Raw genomic sequence first — 24058 nt, 5'->3', positions numbered from 1 at the left:
CATTCCCTCCCAGTATACCCACATCAGAGTCTTTGGACCAACACCCTCAGCATTCATATGTTCCTCAAAATCTTTTCTTCCTGCCCTGGTGATAGCCAGCAGCAACTCCTTTTTCTTCTACTTGAGACAAAGGCATGAAACCGGAGAAGGAGCTCCTCTGTGTGGATACCTGACAAAACAAAAAGTGTACATTTCACATAGATCACTAGTAAAATATTTGGCTGAGAACTGGCTTGATATATCATTTTCCAGACCTTGCCTGTGGGAAAAGTTGGGTTTTCACTGTCAATCAAGGAAACAACCCATAATGCATTCCCCTCTTCTGAGATTTAGTTTAAGAGGGAAATGGAATGTAAATTTGACCTCTTAATTGCCACTCAAAAATAATAAAGTAGTCAAAAGACAAATTGGTGGAGTAACAGGAGGTGGGTTGTGGAGGGGATCTTAAAGGGTATTTTTTTTCCTCCCCTCATTTCTTTCCCTTTCTTAATACTCACCAAGGTTATACATTTATGAAAGAGGTCTTTTTAAAGATACAGGGATCTTTTCCCTTTGGAAGATATTTTGTGTTAAGACATAAACACATAAAACAAATTGATGAGATTACAGTATGAGATCTTCAGTATATCAGAGCGATTACATTTGAAATCATTATGTATCCAAGTACTTATTACATAAATAACCTTCTTTGTCAAGCCTGAGCAAAAAAAAAAAAAAAAGATCGTAGCGGCATCTGAAAGTTAAATAAGAAAGTGCTATTCTCTAGAAGAATCTAATCAGCATCCACAACCTATTAATTGTTCAAGAACTCTAACTAAAAATCTTTAATGAGGTTCTTACTGTAGAATTTCAGTCATATGCAAATGAATCATTGAAACTCCTCATTATAACAAAAACAATGGTTCCTTAGTGAGTTTTTCTTTCATTGTAGTAATTACAATGCCTCCACTGTATAAACTGAATTGAAATAAATTTTAAAGTTTTCTTCATACATTTTATTGTTGTTCTTCAGAGTCCTTTCTGAAGAAATCTGATTACCATCCTGTATTTGAGAGTGACTGTTCCCATTTGCTTTCCCTTCCCTGAAACTGACATTGTCTCCCATTCTCAGTAAAATTTTCATCTCATGCCCCTAAGTCTTTAAAATTCAAATATTCTCATTTCCACACAGGTCTGATTACAACCACTTCAAGGAAATTGGATCGAGAACAGCAGGCAGAACACTTTCTGGAGGTAAGCTCCAAGAAGGAACCTACATTCATTAAAATGGACTTTGGTTGAAACTTTAGCCTTCATCACGACCTAGAATCTTAATAGAATTGAACCGTGAGCCTCAGACACCAGCAATACGTCCCCTGAGCTAACAGGCTCTGAACTTGGAGATCTGAACCTGCTAACTATTGTTTTGCTTCTCTAAAAAAATTTCCAATGTGAACGACAAGGGATTAAAAATGCCCTGCTTTTTTTTTAAGCAATGATAATCCTGTTTATCAACTAATTGGCCTGTATTTTAGGCTAAGCCTGAAAACAGTCCTCAGAAACATGTTACTGTAACGCATTTGCCCATTTATATAAAGAACAGAAAAGAAAGATAAAAGTTTTATATATGAAGTTAATTTTATATGTTATTTATATGTTTACATGTATGTTATAGGGCTAGATAGATATTTGTGTACAATTACATTGTTTCTAGTCTGTCATTCCTTTTCTTATAGAGATAGATTACTGCTAATAATAATAATATTTGCTAGCATTCATATGGCACTTTAAGGTTTGCAAAGCATAATACATATGGTACCTTGTTTGGTCTTCTCAATAAATGTATGAGATGGGTGCTGCTATCATTCCCATTTTACAGATGAGGGAAATGAGACTGACAGGACTTCAGTGACTTGCCCAGGTGGGATTTGAATTCAGGTCTTTCTGATTCCAGGTCCTCACTCTAGCCACTATACCATCTAGCTGCCTAGGTGATTTATGCCTTTGAGGAATGTTTTCAGAAATATAAAGTATACATACTATATAATTTATTAGAACTTGCACAATAAGAATGTAAAAGCATGACTTGTATTAAAGAAATATAATAACATTGTGCTTCACAAAGTATGTTCACATCTATTTTCTCAGTCGTATGTAAGTGTGAAATACTGTTATTATTTTGCATCAGTGGCTTAACGTTTTGTTGATATATGTGGAAAACACCATGATTTTAGTCTGCTCGAGATAGAATGGGCCCATAGTATATAAAGCTATATGTAAAATATACAAATTATATGTTATATAAATATTTATGTATAAATATATAAAGGATAAGGCTTAGAAGGCAAGCATAAGTCAAGACACCTTAACGTTTCCATCCATCAATGTTAATGCTTTTAAAATTTTACATTTGATTCTGGGAGCCAGATTCTTTCTAGGGAGCTATGTTTGTCAACTAAATTCTTAAAGATCATTTTAAACTGGCAAGCACAAATGTTTTTCCGATTTGTCAATGTCATTCCTAAAATGGTGGTACCCTGTACTGAACACCACATTCCAGATGTTATACTTAGTCCAACAGTGTTCTTTATAAGCCAGAGTATTTTGTAATGCCTCCTATGCCTCAACACCATGATGAGTGGCCATTTCTTGACAAGCATTTATTAAACACCTACTATCTGCTATGTACTTTGGGAAGCCCTGGGAATATAAAAAACCCTCCTCCTGGGCCTCCCCTGCCCCCAAGATTACTGCTCTCAAAGAGCTCACAATCTAACGGGGAAGACAACACGCCAACGACTATGTCCAAACAAGATATGTGCAGGATAAATCAAGATAATGAAGAGAAAGAAAGGGCTTACATTAAGGGAGATTGCAGAGGGTCAGACTTCAGCCAAGACTTGAAGGAAGCCAGAGAGGCCAAGAGGTAGAGATGAGGAAGGAGAAGAACCATTGCTCCCAAATCTTAGATGTTTACAATGTAATCTTTAGATGGAAACAACAGATGTTTATGTCTTTTGAAGTACGTACTAAGTAGGTCATGAGCTTAACTATTCCAGAGTGATCCTTTTTTTGCCAAAATAACATTTTATACTGTGTATTTATAAGACAGACGTCAAATTCCCCTAGAGAGGACGTTCACTTGAACAGTTGGGCAGCCAACCCTCAGCTAGAAAGTAGACTATCCCATCGTAAGAAGATATGGTCTGAAGTACTTAATGGTGAATATCTCTGGAAGAATTGTGGTATAAAACATGACTACAGTAAATTGGCTCTTTGGTAAGGAAGTACTGTATTTCAGGTGTTCATTCAGATTATCACAGAATCATCAAATTCAGTCACACCTCAGAGGTTATCTAGAGCTACGTATACCTGGAGAAGAATCTCCTTTAGAATATCCCTGACCAACGGCCACCTAGCTTCTGATCGAGGATGTCCAATTTCCTTCTCTGGTCATTGTGCCACATGGGTGATTCTTACTGACCTTTCTGTTCACTTAAATCCTCCATCATTTTCCTGTGTGTTCTTGTCACTCCCCCAATGCTACTCCACTTTGATTGTATTCAGATCTACAATTAGGACTCTCTGTCATTCATCCTAGCATAGAAGTGAATTAGAGTTTTTGGAAGCTACACTAAGAAAGTTATGTTAAGCTATTCATCCCTTAAGTGTGCTTTCATAGACTAATATGGGAACCTAATTAACTACCATTTTAAATATAGTTTTATTTTTAAAAGATCATTCTGAGTTCTGAATAAGTGAATGTGAAAATTGGGATTCTTACAGCAATCAGGTTGCCTCAATATGATCCAGACATCACCACGAGGTTGCTATCTGGGGTCTCAGAACAGGCTCACAGTTTAAGGGCCTCTAATCAAAGAATGGTCACATAAGAATGAGAGTATGCAAATGGAACTAAGCTCAAGCTTAGTAATTCTGAAGGAGAGACAAGATAAAAATACCCCAAGTAAAATTCAAGGCAGGTCCAAATTCTAGGATATCATTCCAGGAAGGGACAGAGAAAATAAATAGCAGAAGTCAAAAAAGGGGCCAATGAGTACAGATCCATATGGGCACGTGAGTTGCTATCAGGCACCTGGAATATTGGAGTTCAGTCAGTCAGTTTCAGGAACTAGGCATCAAGAGTCTAGGATGCAAGGATAGGAAACTGGTTCCTTAAAAACCAAGTCACCAAGATCAGAACACGAATAGTAAGCAAGAATTAACGAGATGATGAAGTGGACTTCTGTTGAAGTAGAGATCTTGCATTCTGCCTTTTCTAGGACTGGATTAGAACAAGGGGTATCTGGTGAATGAAGGATCCCTTCTCTGAAGGGATTAAATGCATAAAACAAGATACTTAAGATTGTTTGCAAAAGAAACCAATAATTTTGAAGTGATCATTATTTAAAAAAAAATAAAGTTCACAGACTCCAAGTTAAGAAGTGCTGCATAGAGCTTGAAGTGGGATGGAGCTTACAAGTAGAGCTTTAGTATACTTTCCAGGGCTTGAAAGGTGTTGGAGGTAGACATCCTACAAAGTGCTCAGTCAGCTTATTGTTGGACTTTTAGAATGTAGCTTTGGTTTAAATTATACAGAAGATGTATCTATCAAAAGCAGTGAAAAAGAGAGAGTTTGATGTTAATTGAAGTCAGAATGTTTAATTTAGAACCTGTGGACAGGATAACTTCTTCAATTTCTTTAGAATCAGGATAAAGACCCAGTATCCCTACTTTCCTGTCTCTTAAATATTAATCCTACAAGCAATGAGGGAAGACCCAGGAGATTCCCAGGCAAAGTAGAATCTTCCAGAAAAGTGAACAGCCTGGCTAGAACTGGATAGTAAAAGAGGGCAGAAGTGATAACAGTAGGAATAATGAAAACAATTTCTATCATGCTTCACAGTTTAAAAAGTGCTTTCCTTGAAACAACCTCATGAAGTAGAGGATACCTGTTACTATCATTTGATACATGAGGAAACTGAGGCTTGAAAAAGATTAAATGAATTATCAAAAGTCTCATAACCTGTGTCATTAATGGAGATGGAACTCCAATCCAGGTCTGCCAACCTCAGACTCTTATGTGAGACCAGTGCCACTTTTAGCTAGTTTAATGCATAGCAAACTATAGATACATTTGTTCCTTTTGGTTTGTAAAAATGAGGAACTGTTTTTTTTCTTGGTGAATCTTAAAGCCACTCAAGCATTAGTCACATTTTGTACTTGGGTTTAACTATGATATAAATAAAGGTTAGTTTATTTAATTTGTACTTATCCTAGAGATTCCAATTTTAATATCATTGTTGTCAGCCCAGGAATAGTGGGTTATGACAGCAGTAATGAACATATTATTCTTTGGATGTCTTAAGTATTTTCATACATCAACTAGTTGAAAAATTCAGCTTATATGCAGCTTATAGTTTTAGAAAATGATTTCCTGACTTAGCTACTTTGGTGTTGGCTTCCATCTTTAAACAACTGAAAAAACTCTCTTTGAGGAATGGTAATATTTATTATAAGAATTGAAGTGAACAGTACTGAGGAAGTAGTAGAAACAACACACAGCAGCGTAAAGGAGAAACTGTTATACTTAATTGCTGTAAAATATTAGATCAAGAAATGGAAGTCTTTATGAGTGTTTTAAGTCAGAATTCTTAGATTCTTGGGGTTCTGTAAATGTGTACGTCAATCTCATCATCAATGTGGGTATGTCTTGGTGTTGTTAGAAGGCCAAAATTTTCATCTCAGCCTCAGAGGTTGCACTGTGCATTCACAGTCATCTGTGAACAAAAAGTCATGCACCGGCTCTTCCTCCACTTTACTCTTGGTTTGTAGCCTTTTCAAGTTCAATAATTTACCCTCCAGGCAGTGGCTGACCTTGATGCCTTGTTGATGCCTTGTTTGCATTCATTGAAGGCATCTGAAAACATTACTGAAAACATCATGCTAAAAAGCATGGGAGCAAGCACACAGACCTGCTTTATTCCATTGGCAACTGGGAATGCACAAGAGCATTGTCCATTTTCCAGAGCCTGGGCAAGCATGCTACTGTGAAATTGACATACAATATTGATAAACTTCTCCAGGCAACCAAATTTTGCTGTAATTTCCCACAAGCCCTCATGACTGACAGTTTCAAAGGCCTTGGTCAGATTGACAAATGTTGTGTACACAGCTCTGTTCTGCTCCAGGCATTTCTCCTGGAGTTGTAAAGCTGCAAATACCATATTGGTCAACCATTACTCAGCCCTTTCTGAAGCCATACTGGTTCTCAGGGAGATGATCATTTTCCAGGTCAAGTGATGGATCAGCCTGTTAAGGCGGACTCTGGCAAGAATTTTGCAAGCAATAACAGAGAGAGAGAGAGAGAGAGAGAGAGAGAATGAGAGAGAGAGACCCTGGTACCCCCAGCCCTCTCTCATCCCCCCACCCTGTGATTGTCAAGCTATTAGCATAAGAATATATTGATAAGAAATAATTAAAAATAACTTTAATTCATCTTGAACTATTCAAACCCAAAACACTGAATGTAATAAGACAAAGTTGTCTACCTTTCTTCATTTCTTAGATTACTTTTATCCTAGCTTAAGTGTCTTTCCATTATTTTTCCATCTCTGAGGCATGTAGTGAAGGCAGATTCAACTTGAAAATAAAGAAATTACTATGTTGACAGTATGGATTGAAGCTCTTTGTTGCGCACAAATTTTTGTAATGCTTATGAAACACGTTATGAAGTTGTTCGCTCTTGGTGTATATAATTAACCTCCTGGGGAGTCCTTAATTACCAAGATAACCCTATGCTCCCACTCGGCTTATATTAACCTTCTGGCTTTATTTCATACCTCTCCTCCCCAGTAGAGTTTCTGTACTTTTTCAAAAAAGCACTACTGACTTCTCTTTGAAAAGACAGATCCGAAGCTGACCTAGCAGGCATACTTCTGATTGGGTCATACAAGCAAAAATTAACACCTTTTGTGTCGTTTGTTGTTTCCTTAATAGGCACCGTAATTGTATGCCTGTAGCATTTTGCACCTAAATTGCTTCAAAATATTTATCTTGGCCATATGTAGAATACAAACTGCCATCCTTATAATGAAGATTTGTTTCTGCCCCCAACAGTGGAGAGGACATTTCATTAGAATGGGAAATTTTTGCTATTACTGGCTAAAGAGCCAGACCCAGTAGGAAAGAACCATTAGCAAATTCACTAATTATATACGACTTTCATACTTGGTGAAACTTAATATTGACTAATCCTCCTCTCCTTTCTGCTAGGTACACAAAGTCTGAAACTTACATATTTGTGAACATTCAGATATTATTATCCAGGCAGATACTGATGATTGTAATGACAATAGAAGATTAATTTGAAGCAATAAATGATTGGAGTTGGTAATATGAGATAAACAGGGCTATAATTAATGAATTTGCTAATTACTTTGTGCTGCTGAAACATTAGCTCCGATCTGGCCTTTATCATGACACTAATATAATTTAGTCTTAGCTTAAAATGAATGTAACCATATAGGCATTTGTCTAATGCCTTGTCCAGCTGGTGTGCTTTAGGCCTACACCAATGTTCTGTCTAGTTCTTTAAGGTAAATACCATTTGCTTGTAAGGTTTGGGGTTTCTGTGAGTTTTAAAGGTACCTGAACAGGTTGCCTCCATAACTCTTAAGTAAGCATTATAGTCATATTGTCTTTATTGGGACAGATAATGCTTATGGAATTGAGATTCTGAACTTCTTGGAAAGGAAGTCCCATGAAGTCCAGAAATTTAAAGTGCCATGAAGTAGAACTGATGGCCACAATATAGAATCTCAAAGTTGGCAAGGACTACACAGGCCACTTAGTACAACCCATACCTGAGTGATTACCCCTCTTATGGTCTATCTGAATAATGATCATCAAGCTTTGATTGAAGAACTCTTAAGGAGGTAGGATGGAACACTAACACCAGTGGCAGAACTCGCTGTTGGATGCAATTCAATTTACCTATTAAGACACTATGCTCAGTTCTGGAGATGGAATGAAAAATAAGCCCTACTTTCAAAGAAATAAGGAAAAGGAAAATCTTCCAATAAAAGGTAGTTACTGGAGTTGAACCTTGAAAGAATTTACACATTCTAAAAGGTAGAGATAAAAAGAAGTTGAATATCCCAGGCATGGGCAACAGACTAAGCAAGGGCTTGTAAGGGGGAAATGGGTTGCTGAATTAGGAAAACAGCAAGCGAGCCAAATTGCAACAAAGTAGAGACCATAAATGGGAATAATGTGAAGTAAATATGTATATTAAGCTAGAGCCAGACTGTGATGGGCTTTAAATACCGAGCTAAGGAGCAGTTCAGACAAACCTAAGAAAAAATTCATCATATTTAATCTAAATAGGGATTTCTGCCACTTCTACCCATTGCTCTTAATTATGTTTTCTGTAGCAAAGCACAGGTTTAATTAGTACCCCATCCGCGTGATAACCTATTAAATATTTAAAAACAGCAAACCTGTCCCTCCCTAGGTCTTTTCTTCTCCTGGCTAAATTTTTCCAGTTCCTTCAACTTTATGTGACAATATCTCAGGGCTTTTTACTATCATAGTAACTTTTCTCTGAACACTCTCAATTATCAATCTCTTTCCTGAAATATAGTATCTAGAATTGAATGTAGTCTAGTTGTGATCTAATAAGAGCAGGGTACAATGAGATCATGATCTCCCTAATTCTAGACACGGCCTCTTTTACATGCAACCTGAAGTCATATTAGATGGTATGTAGGTGGCACAGTAGATAGAGCCCCAGCCCTGGAGACAGGAAGACCTGGGTTCAAATGTGCCCTCAGTCACTTACTAGCCCTGTGACCCTGGGTAAGTCCCTTGACACCATTTGCCTCAGTTTCATCATCTGTAAAATGAGCCTGGAAAAAGAAGTGGCAAAGCACTCTAGTATTTTTGCCAAGAAAACCCCAAATGGGGTCTTAGAGTTGGACATGACTGAGTAACGACTAAACAGCAACAACAATTCATATTAGACATTGGGCTACCATATCATACTGGTAACTCATTTTGAATTTGAAGTCCACTAAAAGCCTCATCCATTTATGAAATGAATTGTTATTTGCATGTGTCCTTTCTTGTATTTGTGAAGCTGATTTTTTTAAACCCATTATCTTACTTAATTCATTCCAACATGCCTGTTAAGAGCTTTTTGTAACGATTCTTATTCTCTCATCTGGTATGTTAGCTCTCATTCCTAGATTTGTGTCATATCTGAATTTGATAAACCCACCATCTTTGCCTTTAACCAATTAAAAATGTCCAATAGCATAGGACCAAGCATAGATCCCTGGAATATTCCACTATAGACTTTCCCTTCGTTATAATCCTCTACAACCCTTTAAGGATCACAGGTGTTCCCATCTGCTTTTCTTATAATACCCAGAATGTGACCTTGACAAAAAGAGCAGCTGGGTGACATCTTACTATCTTCCTACTTATTTTGAGTTTCACCACTCTGTTAGCAATTTTTGTTCTGTCATTTCTAATCTGGCAATTTTGTAGAGGAGGAAAGGCAATGTTAAGAGTTGAGTTGTTTTTCCTTTTTTATCCTCTATTATGTCTACCCATCCCTAGAAGCAATCTGTTTTCTTCTTGTTCCTCTTTAGCCGAACTAAAAGCAAATAGACTCCATTTTCATTGCCCTTAACATTCTTTCTCTTTCACCTCCACGTCCCTTCCTCCCAATGTCCACTGATATAGATGGAGTTAGCAAGTGTTTTACAAAACGTTGCCATACATGGGAGGAGATAGAACAAAAGCTGGAAAATGATGATAGAGTTCAATAATGATTTCTTCTGAATTACAGTCACTTTAGTTCTTGAAAGAGAAAAGCAAGGGCTGCATTTGATGATACCAAAGAGACGAAAGATATAGGGACAAATAGTTCCATAGAATTTTTAAATAATAGATCTTTCTTTCATCATGGTCCATGAAGCTTTAATATTTTCTTTTTTTTTCTTTTTTTTAAATTTCTTTATTTATTTTTAGTTTACCACACACGGTTCTACATAGTTTTGAGTTCCAGATTTTCTCCCCTCCCTCCCCACTCCCTCCCCAAGACGGCATGGAATCTCATATAACTGTCATGTATAACTTCGCATTGAATTAATTTATGCACTAGTCAAGTTGTGGAGAAGAATTTTGACCAATGGAATGAATCATGAGAAAGAAGAATCAGAACCAAAAAAAACCCCAAAAACAAAAACAAAAGAGAAGCAAAAAAGGCGAGCATATAGTGGGCCTCGATCCGTATTCAAACTTCACAGTTCTTTCTCTGGATGAAGATAGCATTCTCCATCTTGAGTCCCCCGGAGTTGTCCTTGCCCCTTAGGTTACTGAGAAGAGCGCAGTATGTCAGGGTTGGTCCTCATGGGATCCATATATCTGTGGCTGTGCACAACGTTCTCCTGGCTCTGCTCCGCTCACTCAGCATTATGTCGTGTAGGTTTTTCCAGGTTGTTACGAAGTCTGCATCATCCCCATTTCTTATGGCACAATAGTATTCCATCACCTTCATATACCACAGCTTGTTCAGCCATTCCAGCTTTAATATTTTCTAATGATTTAATTCTTCCTAAAAGACCCATCATTTAAGAGATCCTGTAGGCCCAGCTTCTTTATGTGTCACTCATTATTTGTACAAGAAGTACTATTTTATCTCCTTTTTTCATCTTGATCTACTTCCCATATAGGACTCACTAAAAATCTCCCATCAAAAATAGAGCTGCTTATTTGCAAATCAAAAAAAAAATGATAGGGACAAGTAACCAATATCAAGATAGGAAATGAGAAATGGAAGTGTTAATATGCAATTACTTCTGTGTTGGTCTGGGCCAGAGATTGCTATGTTTTTTTTTTCCCTTTGACATCTGTATAAATAACAAAATATATTACAGAAGGAGAAACTGGATATATGAAAATGTAAATTATTTAGCATGAGTTGCTTCAAAATACTCACCCATCTTCCTCAGTGTAAGATATAGCTCACATGAATAGATGTATCCCCTTTTATTCCCGCTTAAGCTTCTCATTCTTTTTTTTAAGTTCTGGTTTCTGTAAAGGAAATTTAAATTCTCTTAGGAAATTTAGAAAATTTCCTGGGTTTGGAGGGAATTTAAAAAAATCTCTTCTTATTGCCTACTTAGAGTTATCTTTTGCTTTAAAAAAGCTCAAGTTTGCCATACCATCCTTACCCCTCATTAAGAATTGTAAAGATCCTGGATTTCGTCCATATGGATACTCTCTGTGAAGATTCAAGTTATAATTCCTTTGTGTTACAATACATACAGGCAGCTAGTAGAGGACTTAATTCAGTGGGGAGAGAGTGTTGGACCTGCAGTGAGGAAGACCTGAGTCCAGATCCTAGTTTAGACACTTAGTGGCTATATGTCTTTGTCGATAAATCTCAGTTTCGGGTTCCTCGCCTATATAAAATAGGGACAGACAATCAATAGTCACTGGGCTAAGAACTGAAGTTACAAATTATAAAAAGGGATAGTCCCTGCCCTCAAGGAGCTTATAATCTAAGGGAAGGAAACAACTTGCAAAAGAAAGCTGATAAGGGGAGTGGGGATGGGAAGGTCCCTGTTGGTAGAAAAGTCAAAGAAGTTCAAAATGAGTATAGCTGGATGGGAAATAAGAAAATATCTGAGAATAATAATAGCACCTACCTTATACAATGAGAGGATTGAAAAAGATAATATTTGTAAAATACTCTGAAATTTTTAAAGCACTTTAAAATGCTAGCTATTAGTAATAATAGTATTTGGTCAGTCAATCAATAAATATTTAATAAGTACCTACCTACTGTGTGCCAGACACTGTGCTAAATGCGGAGTACAAAAAAGGGTAAAAGTCAGTCCTTGCTCAGGGATCTCACAGTCTAGTGGGGAATAAAACATGCAAACAACCATGTATGAACAAGCTATGTGGAGGACAAATTGAAGCAGAGGGTAGCCTTCTGGAAGAAGGAGGATTTTAGCCAGGACTTGAAGGAAGCCAAGGGAACCAGGAGGAATAGCTAAGGGGAGAGTATGTTCCAGGCGTGGAAAATACCTGGAGTCAGGAGCAGGGAATGTCTTAGGAATTGCTGTAGCCAAACAGCTCTTCACAGGATGGCCAGTCTTTTCTGCTTGAGCCCCTCCAAACTAGCTAGGCCGATTCTTGGATGACAGGCAATCCGTTGCCAGGCCCATAGTATTAAGGTTTTTTTTTCCCTTCTTGTTAGAACTTTCCAGAGTTTTTTATATGAGAGCTGGCAGCAGAATCTTTGCATTCCACTATTGTGTTTTTCTCCCCCAATGCCTAACACAGTGCATGGTACACAGTAGTTCCTTAATAAATGTTTGTTGAATGAATGGAATCACAGAATTAGAATGCTAGTGACAAAAAAGATGTTAGAGGTCATCTAGCCCAACCCCATCATCTTACAGACAGGTTAACTTCAGCTCCAAGATGTCATGACTTTCCCAAGGTTACAGAGATCAAAGGTGCAACCCAATTGTGTATATGTGTGTGTGTGTGTGTATACACATATATATCTTCTTGAAAAAAAGGCAGCAGGTAAATTTCATTTTGTAATTAAATCGTATTTCCAGCTGACTAATATTATTATTACTAAGATGCATTTTCATCATTTTTGATTGCTCTAAAGTTAGCAGTAGCTCCTAACATTTAAGTTTCTTCTCCTTAGTTCCTCTTACTCAAGCACATGTGCCCAAATCACTGTCAGGTCCATACATCCTCAAAGAAATACTGAAATATGTATTGGGTGAATTATTAGGAAGGGAACCTGGTGTGAACTCTGATCATGTGACTCCCTACCTTCCTATATATCCAATTGGATTTTCATACTTAGATCTTCCTAAAGCACACAGTTATCTGTCTGCATTCAGCCTCCCAACAAGAAAGATGCCTTTTCCTTTTGCCACATGGTTCACATGTGCTACTTGGGGAGATAATAGCTGAGAGGCAGGTTTCAGCTTCGTGAGCTGCACACACAGGCTATGAAATCGAGCTGAGTGGCTGCTTGTTTTGAGTTGTGAATGGTTTCTGAGGATGGTGTTACATTGCTGTTTCCTTCATGCTTTCTTGGGCAAGCAGATGTAATGTTTACAAGCACTAGTTGAGTTTCCTGGGTAGGAAATCTCTTTCTCTGCAGACTTAATGTCGAATCGATGGATTATCCCTTTTTTTCCTCCCCAGAAAGGCTTCTGATTTCACTGTATAGTTCTGAACAACAATGAGAAACCCCCAACTGAGAGTCACACTGTTAGGAAGTATATACGTGCATCCCTTTGACAGCACAGTAGAGGTAATTGACCCTCTGCCCTCTTTCATCCACATTCCCCATTCCCTCTCCACTCCTTCTCATTGGCTTTGCCATTTCCCCACAAACTCTACTGCGTAGAATGACATGTCTATGCCAATTTCCTTTGGACCCATCAGAAACTGTAAAAGCCAGAGTCTAACACCAGATGTTCATGGACCAGCCTGATGCTTTAAGTGTCTGCCCATGGAGGAATAAAAAATGTGGTGGCAGTAGCAAGTTTAGAACATGAAATTCCAGCTGAAGTGCCTCTATTAATAAAGGGGAAATGGTGGGTTGGCTTATTTCCTCCTTGATGCAGACAGCTTTGTTCAATCTGTCTCAAAAGTACCTTCCAAGCCTCCTGCTTCTGTGATAAATCAAGAAATACCAACCTCATCAGTTTTGTGGCAAGGACCCCTTTAGTGCTGCGCTGAGAAAGATGTCAGTAATAGTGCAAGTTGTAACGAAGACAAATCGGGAAACTCCGAGAATGGCTCAGGATACTGGAGGCTTCCTCCTCAGAGCAGAATACAAAGAGTGTAGTGCATTGTTGTAGTGTTTTGTTCTCTGTGTATGTAGGTGTTAAAATCACTTACTCATTCTGGGAGGAACAGCCTAGAATTTCAGTGATATGAGAATAGGAAACTTGACCCCTCGCATCCACATAAACAGGTGGTGGATTAACCAAAATGGTTGGAATAGCATTTTTTCCCCTTCTGATAGACTTTATCTGAATCAACCAGAAATCCAGAATTCTATTACAAGTAACTCTCAAATGCCATGTTGACTAATTCTCTTCTCTTGTTGGCCATCCTCAGAAAGTATCATAGAGAGAGTTGACCATCTCTTTTAATTGAATAGTTCAGACAAAAAATCTGCTAAAGAATTGAGGAGATGGTAAAAACAGGGTCAGGCCCAGTCATTCCTGAGCCCAAGATTGGACTATATTCCAAGTAATTTTTTTGCCTATTCTAACACCAAAGTCAATAGGAGGATTGATGAAGAAACTAGGTGTATTTAGCTTAGAGAATGTAAGATTCGGAGGAGACACAATAGTTACCTATAAGTCATTGAAGAATGATTCGCCAAAGAGGGTTTAGACCAGACCAAAAAAAAGGGGGGGAAGGAGCTATGGATGTTAGCTGCAAAAAGACAGATTTTGGGTCACTCTAAGGAAAAAAAATTCCCAACAGAGCCACCCTAAACTATTTTGGCCATTTAGAGGAGATAGTGATTTCTGCATCACTGGGGGCCTTTAGTGGAACCTAAATGATCATGTTTTAGTGATGTTGTAGAGGAGAATTGTGGATGGGCATAAGCCAGCCTAAAGATCTCCGAGGTCCCTTCCAAATCTGAGACTCTATGAAGATCCCCCATTATCTATCAGAAGTGAGCCATGACACAATGAATACCAAACAAGAAAATATTAATCCGCACATCATTTTATCTAATGTTGTTTCAAACTCCTTCTTCAGACCATTCCGAAAACTGTTAGCAATGAGCAAAATAAGTGAATTTGGATTTCATACCCATTCTTGTCTCCTCTGGAGGACACCAGTAAGAGAGAGAAAATGAAATATAGTGTCCTAAGCAACCCAGAGGCCAGATCATCAGGACTTCAAAAGTTTATCTGTGCTACGGTAAAGTTAAATAAGATTTACCTTCCTAGAAAATCTTCTGTTGAACCAAATGTATCAGGAAAAGCAGACAGAGCAAATAGAGGAACTGTGCCTAGGCAGAGTTAATCCACAGTAATTCCTTTTTATCTCTTACAAGTGTCACAAGGAAGGGCAAGGAGCCTTTCCTTTCAAGGAAAACTACTGACATTTCTTAGTCATTGCTTTCCAGAGGAGTAAGCAAATGCATGTTCGCTGGAAGTCTGCCATCTAGTCTAAATCATGTTCCTATGTCTAAAATCTATCAAATTAATGAGATCATAAATGCCTGTGAAACAGGTATGGCCAAGTTGGGGAAAAACGTTACCTTTCCCAGAATGCCTGGGCCCAGGGTGCACAATGCTCATTTGCAGAAAACATGGAACATCATTTTCAACGAAGAGTGTGAGCCCAATGCACAGTTTTATCATGTCAGTGAATGGAGGAGTGGTGGTCTTAGGAAGATTTTAAAAAACGTAGTTTTATGATGAGGAGGAGCAAAAAATGCTTCTGGAAATGAACAGCAGCAGAAACAAAATTTTTTAAAAAAATTAAACATGGAGCTAAAAAATGAGGTATTCTGATGATGGAGGGGGAAAAATTTAGTGAATTACAACTGCCAGCTAGTAACTACATTGCAGTTTGGGCATCAGGTGATCTGCAAGATACAGACTCAGACTGTCATGCTGAGACTTGTCAGGGTACTAAATTATCCCACTTGGGAACCATGGGTCTAGGCTTAGGGGAATGTTGGGGAATGTTCACAGTTGGTTGGAACATGAGCCCCACATGGTGGAGGAAATCATAAAGTTTATTACTATAACAATAGAAGCAACAAATAATAATAAAATAACTAGATTTTTATAGAGTTTTAAAGTTTACGAAGTGCTTTACAAATATTATCTCAGATCTCATTTAATCCTCACAACAACCTTGGGAGATAAGTGCTGCTATTATCCCCATTTTTAAGGTGAAGAAACTGAGGCAGGCATGAATTAAGTGACTTGCTCAGGGTTACACAGGTAGTAAGCGCCTGAAGGCAGATTCATGTTTTATCTTCACTGCGCAGCTATAAGCTGAGGATAAGAACCAAATTTTATTTACCTGAATACTCCCCCCAGGTCCTAGCACACTATAGGTGCTTAAGAAATGTTTAAGGAGGAAAAGAGGAAAGGAAGGTGAAGGAAAGGAAAAGAATTAGGTGTATTATATATAGCAAGGGCTTGATAAAGTCTTTTTGATTCATTGTGATCTGTGCTGCCATCCCATGCATAAAATAATAGATATTATAAAGTTAAAGCTCTGCTTTAATATTCTACAGCCCTCAGATAAAACAGAAGTACATACTTTTATTAATTTATAATAACTATTTATTAATTTACCAATAACTATTGTTCTATCTTCATTGCGAGAACCTTTTCAAGGACAGATCCTTTAATATGGCACTGATCACAATGAAACAAAGAGTTTCTGTCCAAGCAAAAATTTCATAGAAAAAGGTTATATGTTTGCATAAAAATACCCAAGATCAGCTTTATATCTTAATGTGATCTCATCAAATTTATGGCTTGTTTAAGTGACACTAAATAATTATTTTACTGAATTTTTCAATTTCCAGTCCTATTTTGTCGAGATAACAAGCTTTATGTCATTCACATTTAGTCTGATCAGTTCCTGTCCTCACTTAGCATTAAAAGACAAAAATACCTCTCCCAAGGTCTTAGAGAGGTCAGAATGACTGAAGTTAAATTTAAAGAAATTTTATACCCTTGGCAACAGCTGGGAGCCACAGCAGCAAAAAGACTCTTGTGGTGTACAGGAATTAGAGATGGGGTGGATGGGGTGGCTTTAACTTCAGCTAGGGAATGTGGTAATATTTTTGAGTTTATCATTTTTATTGCACCACATGTGATACCTGAGACTTAGGCAGTGATCACTGACATTGGATACGGGAAAGCAAATCCCTTTCTTTCTAGCATTTCCTTGTATGAGAGTGTGACAATGTTCTTACAATATCATATATATGTTGGTTCAGGCACAGAAATCACTTCCCTAATGCTTTTAATGGTACCACCAGAGAGCCATCATTTAAAAGGATTTAACCAGAGTTCACAGCTGAGTCATGCAAAGTAGGATTGTAGGGTCACAGATTTGGAACTGGAAAGGAACTCAGGGGCCATTGATTTCATTCTCTGTAAAATGAGTCCCTTCATTTTACAGGGAAAGAACTGAGCGCAAGAGAGGTTAAGTAACTTGCTGAAGGTCACACGGCTGGTGTGTGTCGTAACTCCTGAGTCTTGACGCTTTTCCTGCTGCATCATATTGCCTCTGGATAAAATTCCATTTCTAACAAATTCTGTGGATGCATTAGGGGAAAAAGAACAGAAGCTGTTTTTAGAATCCTAGGATTAGTTTAGGCATGGCCTGTGATGGGATTTTTAGCATCTTTAAATAGTCATTCTTTAGTTATCATTGAATGACTGTATGTGTCGCAGCTCGGTGCCCCACGCGTTTACCTTTCTGTGGCTTTGTCTTAAGCAAAATTTCACCCATCCAGGAGGGTTCTCAACTTCTCTATGAAGATATAGAGGGTAACTTTTCTCTGAAACATCTGAATAAAGAAATTGATGTGATTTGATATCACCTGGCAAAAAGTTTCAGGAAATCTTCCATTCTACCCACAAACCTATGACCACCCACAAGACAACATAAAGCTGTATTGTACAGAATTCACTTAATGTGAACAAAATGATACAGTGTAACCCTCTTCTTTTGGAAATCCAATCCAATCCCAGCCTGGACAAAAACCCATAGAAATTTAGAGCTGGAAAAGGCCTTAGAGACTGTGGGTTTTTTAATTCCCAAAATAAAAATTTATGTAAATATTGGCCAAATGTGGGTATATGAGCAGCATTCATGTTTGACATAGCCAACTGTGCATTCCTTATCTATGACAAATTGTGGTATAAAGGAGGGACAGAATCCAAACCAAACTGTAGCTAAGGGCTGACGTGTCTTTGAGAGGGTACATATGCCTTCTTAAGTTTAAAAGCAAATTCCATCAGATTACACAACAGCATAAGAGAAAAAAAAAGCTTGCTCCCCATTCTTCTCCACAGAACTTCCTCCATTCCCAGGTCCAAGTTCAGGTTATTTAGTTAAAGGGGCACTGGAATTACTCTACTGCATTTGCCAAGAATAAGTCATCTCTAAAATATGAGAAGCTCTTATTTTATTTTCAAGAGTCCTTAAAATATAATTTGCAGTGATGAAGGGGTAGGGAGAAGAAAAAAGGAAATATCTCTTTACAAATTATATCACTTTGAAAAAAGTGCAAAGAAAACCATAATTTAGGAACATATTTTGCCTGATAGAAGACAGTCTTGCCACTTTTCCTCAACCATATAATGCAGGGTATAAAGAAGGATTTTAAATGGTGGAGAATAATCCCTGCCTAACTGAAGTATGTGTGTGTATACTATACGTATATGTGTGTAGGTGTATGTATAGATGTGTATAATACACATATCATGTGTATATCCACATATATTTAGTTATATAGTTATATTTTCTCAGTTGCATGTTGACTTTTTAACATTAATTTTTTTAAATTTTCAATTCCAAATTCTATGTTAAGGCTTTCAACTCCAGAGGATTTTGTATCCATTTCTAACTTCCTAAAATATGAAATAATAAAGCCTCATTTAAGTATCCTCAAGTGACAGACAATGCACAGTTGTTAGCAACCAAATCTGACAACAAAAAAATACAGAGCATGAAGAGTCAGTTTCAACAGATACAGAGGGTAAAGGAGATATACCATTGAATTGTGATTGTTCTATGTTTGTGAGGCTTTTTTGCTTTGTTTTATTTTATTTCTTTCCCAAAAATAAATTGACTACTACTGGTATATAAAATATAAATAGTTCTCCATGCTTTAGCACAGAGGTGTCAGACACACAGCCCAATGGGCCACATGTGACCCATAAAACTACCGAGTGCAGCCTGAACTAGATTAAAATGTAATTGGGAAATAGTTGGCAAAATTAAAAAATACAATAAAATATAGATAATGTTAATATGTGATTTTCTAAGTCAGTGTGCACCCACAGGGATCCCTAGGTTTAGTGGCCTTGTTTCTATTTGAGTTTAACATTTTGCTCTAGTATAACTGATCTGTATCTGAATCTAACCAGGAAGAATTTACTTAGTTGCTGAAATAGAAAGGACAGGAACCTTGAGAAAAAGTGAAGTGGCCATTGTAAAGTTTATCATAGATAAGGGTTTGTATGTCAGTTAAAATGTGACAGGCACCCTAGACTTGGACAGAATATGTTTCAAATTGTTTAGAAAAAGAAATTAGTAAGATTAAATGGTGCAAAATGAGATACTCTTGAAATGGAAATTCTGACAACATAAATTATTCTGATAAGACAACAAAGGGAGTATTTTCTAAAGTTATTGATATAGCTTCACAGGTGTTCCTCAAATGACTCAGATTTTTCCTTTTTAAATGATACATTTTGCCTTCACATCAGTCATTTCAGGGCACAAGGCCCTAACCTGCTTTCATATTGAAACCTTGGTTAGGTTAAAGAGTGACAACTGATTCAAAATAGTTCATACACTGACTACATTTGACCGTGTATAGAACACTCTGTCATATAGTTGCCTACTACCTCTCTACCATGAAAAGGGAAATATGGTTTCTCATCTATTTTCTAGGACCTTCATTTATTTTTTCAATTATTCAGAGTTCAGCTTCAATTTCAAAATCTGTACAAAATGAGTGTAAATTATCTTTTCCTTTACTCTTTTTCAAGTCATTGTTTATATTGTTCTTTTGGTTCTACTTTTTTGTTCTATATCAGTTCATACAAATCTCATTTTTCTCAGAATTCTCCATATTCATAATTTTTTACTGTATAATAATTTTCAATTACATTAATCTTTTTCAGCAATTGAAGAGCACACCCAGCTTGTTTTCAGGTTTTTGCTACCACAAATAGTGCAGCACTGAATGTTGATGTATGGTGGAATTTTGTTTCTGTTTTTACTTTGACTCAGGGTGTATGTGTAGTAGTACAAAGGGTAGGACTAGTAAAATCATATTTTTTGCACAATTCCAAATTATTTTCAAGAATGACTGGACCTATTTGCAGCTCCACCGAAATCATATTAGTGTGTCAGATGCCCACCTCCATTGGTTGTTCCCATTCTTTGCCATCTCTTCTAATTTACAGAGTGTGAGATAAAATTTTAGAGTTATTTTAATGTGCATTTTACTATTAGTACTTTGGAGTTTGTTTTCATATAGTAGTTTATAGTTTGCAATTCTTTGTTTGAAAACTTTGTTCCATAACTCTTGGTGTCAGTTCCATATTTGTGTATACATACATACATACATACATACATAGAAAGAGAGAGTTGGATAACACTTATATTGGTGTTACTTGATGCAAATACTTTCCCATTTCAATTTCTCTTCTTGTTTTAATTTCACTTATTTTATGGAAAAACTTTTTTTTAGTTTTAGTCAGTATTATATGTTTTGTCTAATTTTTTCTGTTCCTTCTTGTCAAAGAATTCTCCCTCTAACTTTAGTTGTAAAAGGTATCTAATCTCATTCAGTCCTATTTTATGTGAACAGGCAGAAAAAAAGATCTGTATGAAATGGATGCAAGCGGAATTGGCTATATGTGACTACAAAAGAGTGGTGTAGTCCTGTTAGATTAGTATGAAAAATGCTTTGAGACTTTCAGTGGATGCTCAGAACAATGACAAAGGTTTTTCTGGCAATATTGGCAACAAGAAGATCAAAGAAGGGATAGGACCCTTATTTGGGATAGATAGGACAATTCTAGTCAAAGATGGAAGTAAGTGGGAACTATTCAATGCCTCTTTTGCTTCTGCCGAGGAGAATGATCTTGAAATTAGGAAGGACAGGATAAACATGGTTGACAGGAAATTGAAGCTCAAGTGATGAAATTATTTAAAAAGCAACAACACCACTTTCTTTTCCCTAATAAGTTTGTCACTGTGCTTAGATAAATAGCATTTTATATTGGGTAAAAGGCTTTTAGAGATGATTGTTAAGCTACTCTCCGTGATCTTTGAAATTTTATGGGGAACAATAGAACCTCCGAAAGGCAAGTGTTGTACCAACTTTCAAAAGGGGGAAAGATGGATAATAAATGCTGTTGACTGGTGATCACAGTTAAGCTTGACCTTGGTCCCAGGCAGAATGCTAGGATGGTTTCTTAAATAGATGACTCACAAACCTCTAAAGGTGAAGGTGTTGATTCAAACACCACTTATTAATCATCCACTATGTACAAGACAAACAGCTAGGTAGCATAAGTGAATAGAGCACGAGGCCTAAAGTCAGGAAGACCTGAATTCAAATCTGGCCACAGACACTTACTAGCTATGTAGCCCTGAGCACATCACTTAACCCTGCTTGCCTCAGTTTCCTCATTTGTAAAATGAGTTGGAAAAAGAAATTACAAACCGCTCTAATATCTTTGCTAAGAAAACTCCAGATGAGGTCACAATGAGTCAGACATGACTAAAATGACTTAACAAAACAGCAGCATGTACAAAATGGTGTGTTAGGTGCTGAGGATACAAAGATAAAAAATAAAAAAAAGTCACTACCCTCAAGCAGCTACCCTTTTATGTTTGTAAAGTCAGTTTTTGAACCTGTTTAAGATTTTACATTTATCTCTATTAAATTTCATCATATTCAATATGGTCTAATGACCTGTCAAGCTCTTTTTGGACACCTCCAATGTGTTGGTTATCCCTCTGAGCTTTTGTTTGTCCTCATATCTGCCCAGGGTGCTTTCTATGTTTTTAACCAAATCATTGATAAAAAATGTTAAACAGCAGAGGACCAACTGTGAATCATCAAGGCACTTCATTGAGAACCTTTTTGCAAGATGCCATCGAAATATTAATGACAACCTTGAGTCTAGATATTCCACCAATTTTAAATCCATAGTATCTGTGTGGCTGGATGATAGTACGATTGGGTAGATTTAGAGTTGATTAAGTGACTAGAGCTAAAGATTTTTTATTAATATATTGATATTATCCTGGAAAAAATGGTCTTTGATGGAGTATCAATGTTAAGAGATGCAATGAGTAGGGAAAGCCAAAGAAATGAGAAGGAAAAGGAAGCAGGTAAGGCTTTAAGTGAGCAGGAGAAGATTAGATAGTTGTATTTGTCTACCCTTCCCCCCCACCCCCCAAAAAACCCCAACCTTGCCTATTGGACTGTCACTGAGCTTGTGAGCATGGCCATATAGGTACTACACAAGTCTTATGATCATTGGCAAATCATTTAACCCCTCTAGGCTTAAATGTCTCCATCTGTAAAAAGAAAAGAACTTTCTAAACCTTATAGCAACATGTAAAATATGAGAGATTTTAATTATGGTTAGCGACCACTTTCCAGGTTGTTAGAAGGGTGAATCTCTTTATCTGTAGCATGAGAAGGTTGGGCTAGATGAGCACCGAAGTCCTTTCTAGCTATAGATCCATGATGCCATGAGATGGAATAGCTATCAGTTTAAAATGCTATACTTTTGTTTAGCTATGTAAATTTAGCATAGGAAAGATGTAGATAGAATGGAGTTCATATGAAATTGTCTTAGTGGTTTTAGTGGTCTTCGAGATGAATATGCTAGAAGTATGATACAGCAGTTCCCAAAAGTAAGTGCAATCTTAGCATCTAGAACAAGGGAAGTGGTAAGCCCATCATATTCTGCCTTAGTTAAGTATCTAGTGTACCCTTTTTCAGTGGTGAGTATATTATTGTAGAAAGGACACTGGCATGCCGAGGAGCATGCAGGGGTAGGATAAACAAAAATGTGAGAGAGCTGTAGAACAAGTCTTCTGATTGTTTAAAGAAACTGAGGATACTTAGCCCATAGAAGAGAAGATTTAAAGGAAGAAGTGACCATCATTTTCCAGTATTTGAAAGGCTGCTACATATAAGACATTGGGCAGCTAAGTGGTGCAGTGGATAGAATACTGGGCTTGGAATCAGGAAGACTCATCTTCATGAGTTCAAATCTGGTCTCAGACACTTAGTAGCTGTGTGACCCTGGGCAAGTCACTTAGCCCTTTTTGCCTCAGTTTCCTCATCTGTAAAATGAGCTGGGGAAGATAGTGGCAAACTACTTCAGTATCTTTGCCAAGAGAACCCCAAAAGCGGGGTCACAAAGAACTGGATATGACTAAAAGCACTCAACAGCAGCAATATGTACAAGAAGTTAAACACTGGTTTTTCTTGGCCCCAGAAGAAATAACTAAGACTAGTAAATGAAAGGTCCAAAGACATATTTCAGCATAATGGAAGAGAAAAACTTTTTTTTTCAATTAGGGTTGGACTACTTCAGAAGGGTGTGAGTTACTCCTCACTGTGTGTCTTCAAGTGGATGGATAGCCGTCAGTCAAGGATGTTGTAGAGAGGTTTAAGGTTTACATTAGCCTAGATCAAGGGTCCCTAACTTTTTGGTATTCCATGAACCCCTTTTGCATTTGGAAAAATCTATAAACCCCTTCCCAGAACAGTGTTTTAAAGAAAACCAATAATATTGAAATCACTTATCAAAATATTTTAAAAATCAAGTTCCTGGTATTCTGGGTTAAGAACACTTAGACTAAATGACATCTGATGTTCTGTGGATCTGAGGTCTCTTTAAAAGGAAGGGAGTCATCTTTGTGGCCATTGATTAATGTAAGAAATGTATTTGCAGAGCTAGGTAGTTCGTGGACTTAACTCTTCCTTGGAAGATGAGCTTGTATACAGGGCCCATGAAGTAACTACCAGGGCGGGAGGTGGCTCTCTCCAGTCATCCTGATCTGTATCTTGCCACTGGACCCAGATGGCTGTGGAGGAGAGAGTGAGGCTGTCACCTTGTACAGCCCTCCCTCACTTAAATCCAGTTTACTTGCCAGTCATGGCATCACCATCCCGATGTCATGGTCCTCTTCGAAAACGAAGGACAAACAACAACAACAATCAGGGCAGGAGAAAAGAACTCTGGTCACCCAA

At 37.4% G+C, this 24058-nt stretch overlaps 1 protein-coding gene across 1 annotated transcript in view; it reads left to right on the top strand.

Annotated features, from left to right (window-relative positions):
* The first annotated feature begins 345 nt into the window (after nt 1-345).
* Nucleotides 346-24058, top strand: part of FAT3 (FAT atypical cadherin 3) — a 211087-nt gene continuing 187374 nt past the window's right edge. Inside the window, exons 1-2 of the mRNA XM_036743967.1 lie at nt 346-352; nt 1172-1233. Coding sequence (XP_036599862.1) covers nt 346-352; nt 1172-1233 — 69 coding nt within the window. The remainder of the gene's footprint in view (nt 353-1171; nt 1234-24058) is intronic.

Source organism: Trichosurus vulpecula, chromosome 2, assembly GCF_011100635.1.
Source record: "Trichosurus vulpecula isolate mTriVul1 chromosome 2, mTriVul1.pri, whole genome shotgun sequence".
Classification (NCBI taxonomy): domain Eukaryota; kingdom Metazoa; phylum Chordata; class Mammalia; order Diprotodontia; family Phalangeridae; genus Trichosurus; species Trichosurus vulpecula.
Note: the sequence above shows the minus strand (reverse complement) of the source record. Positions and strands in the feature narration are given on the sequence as shown.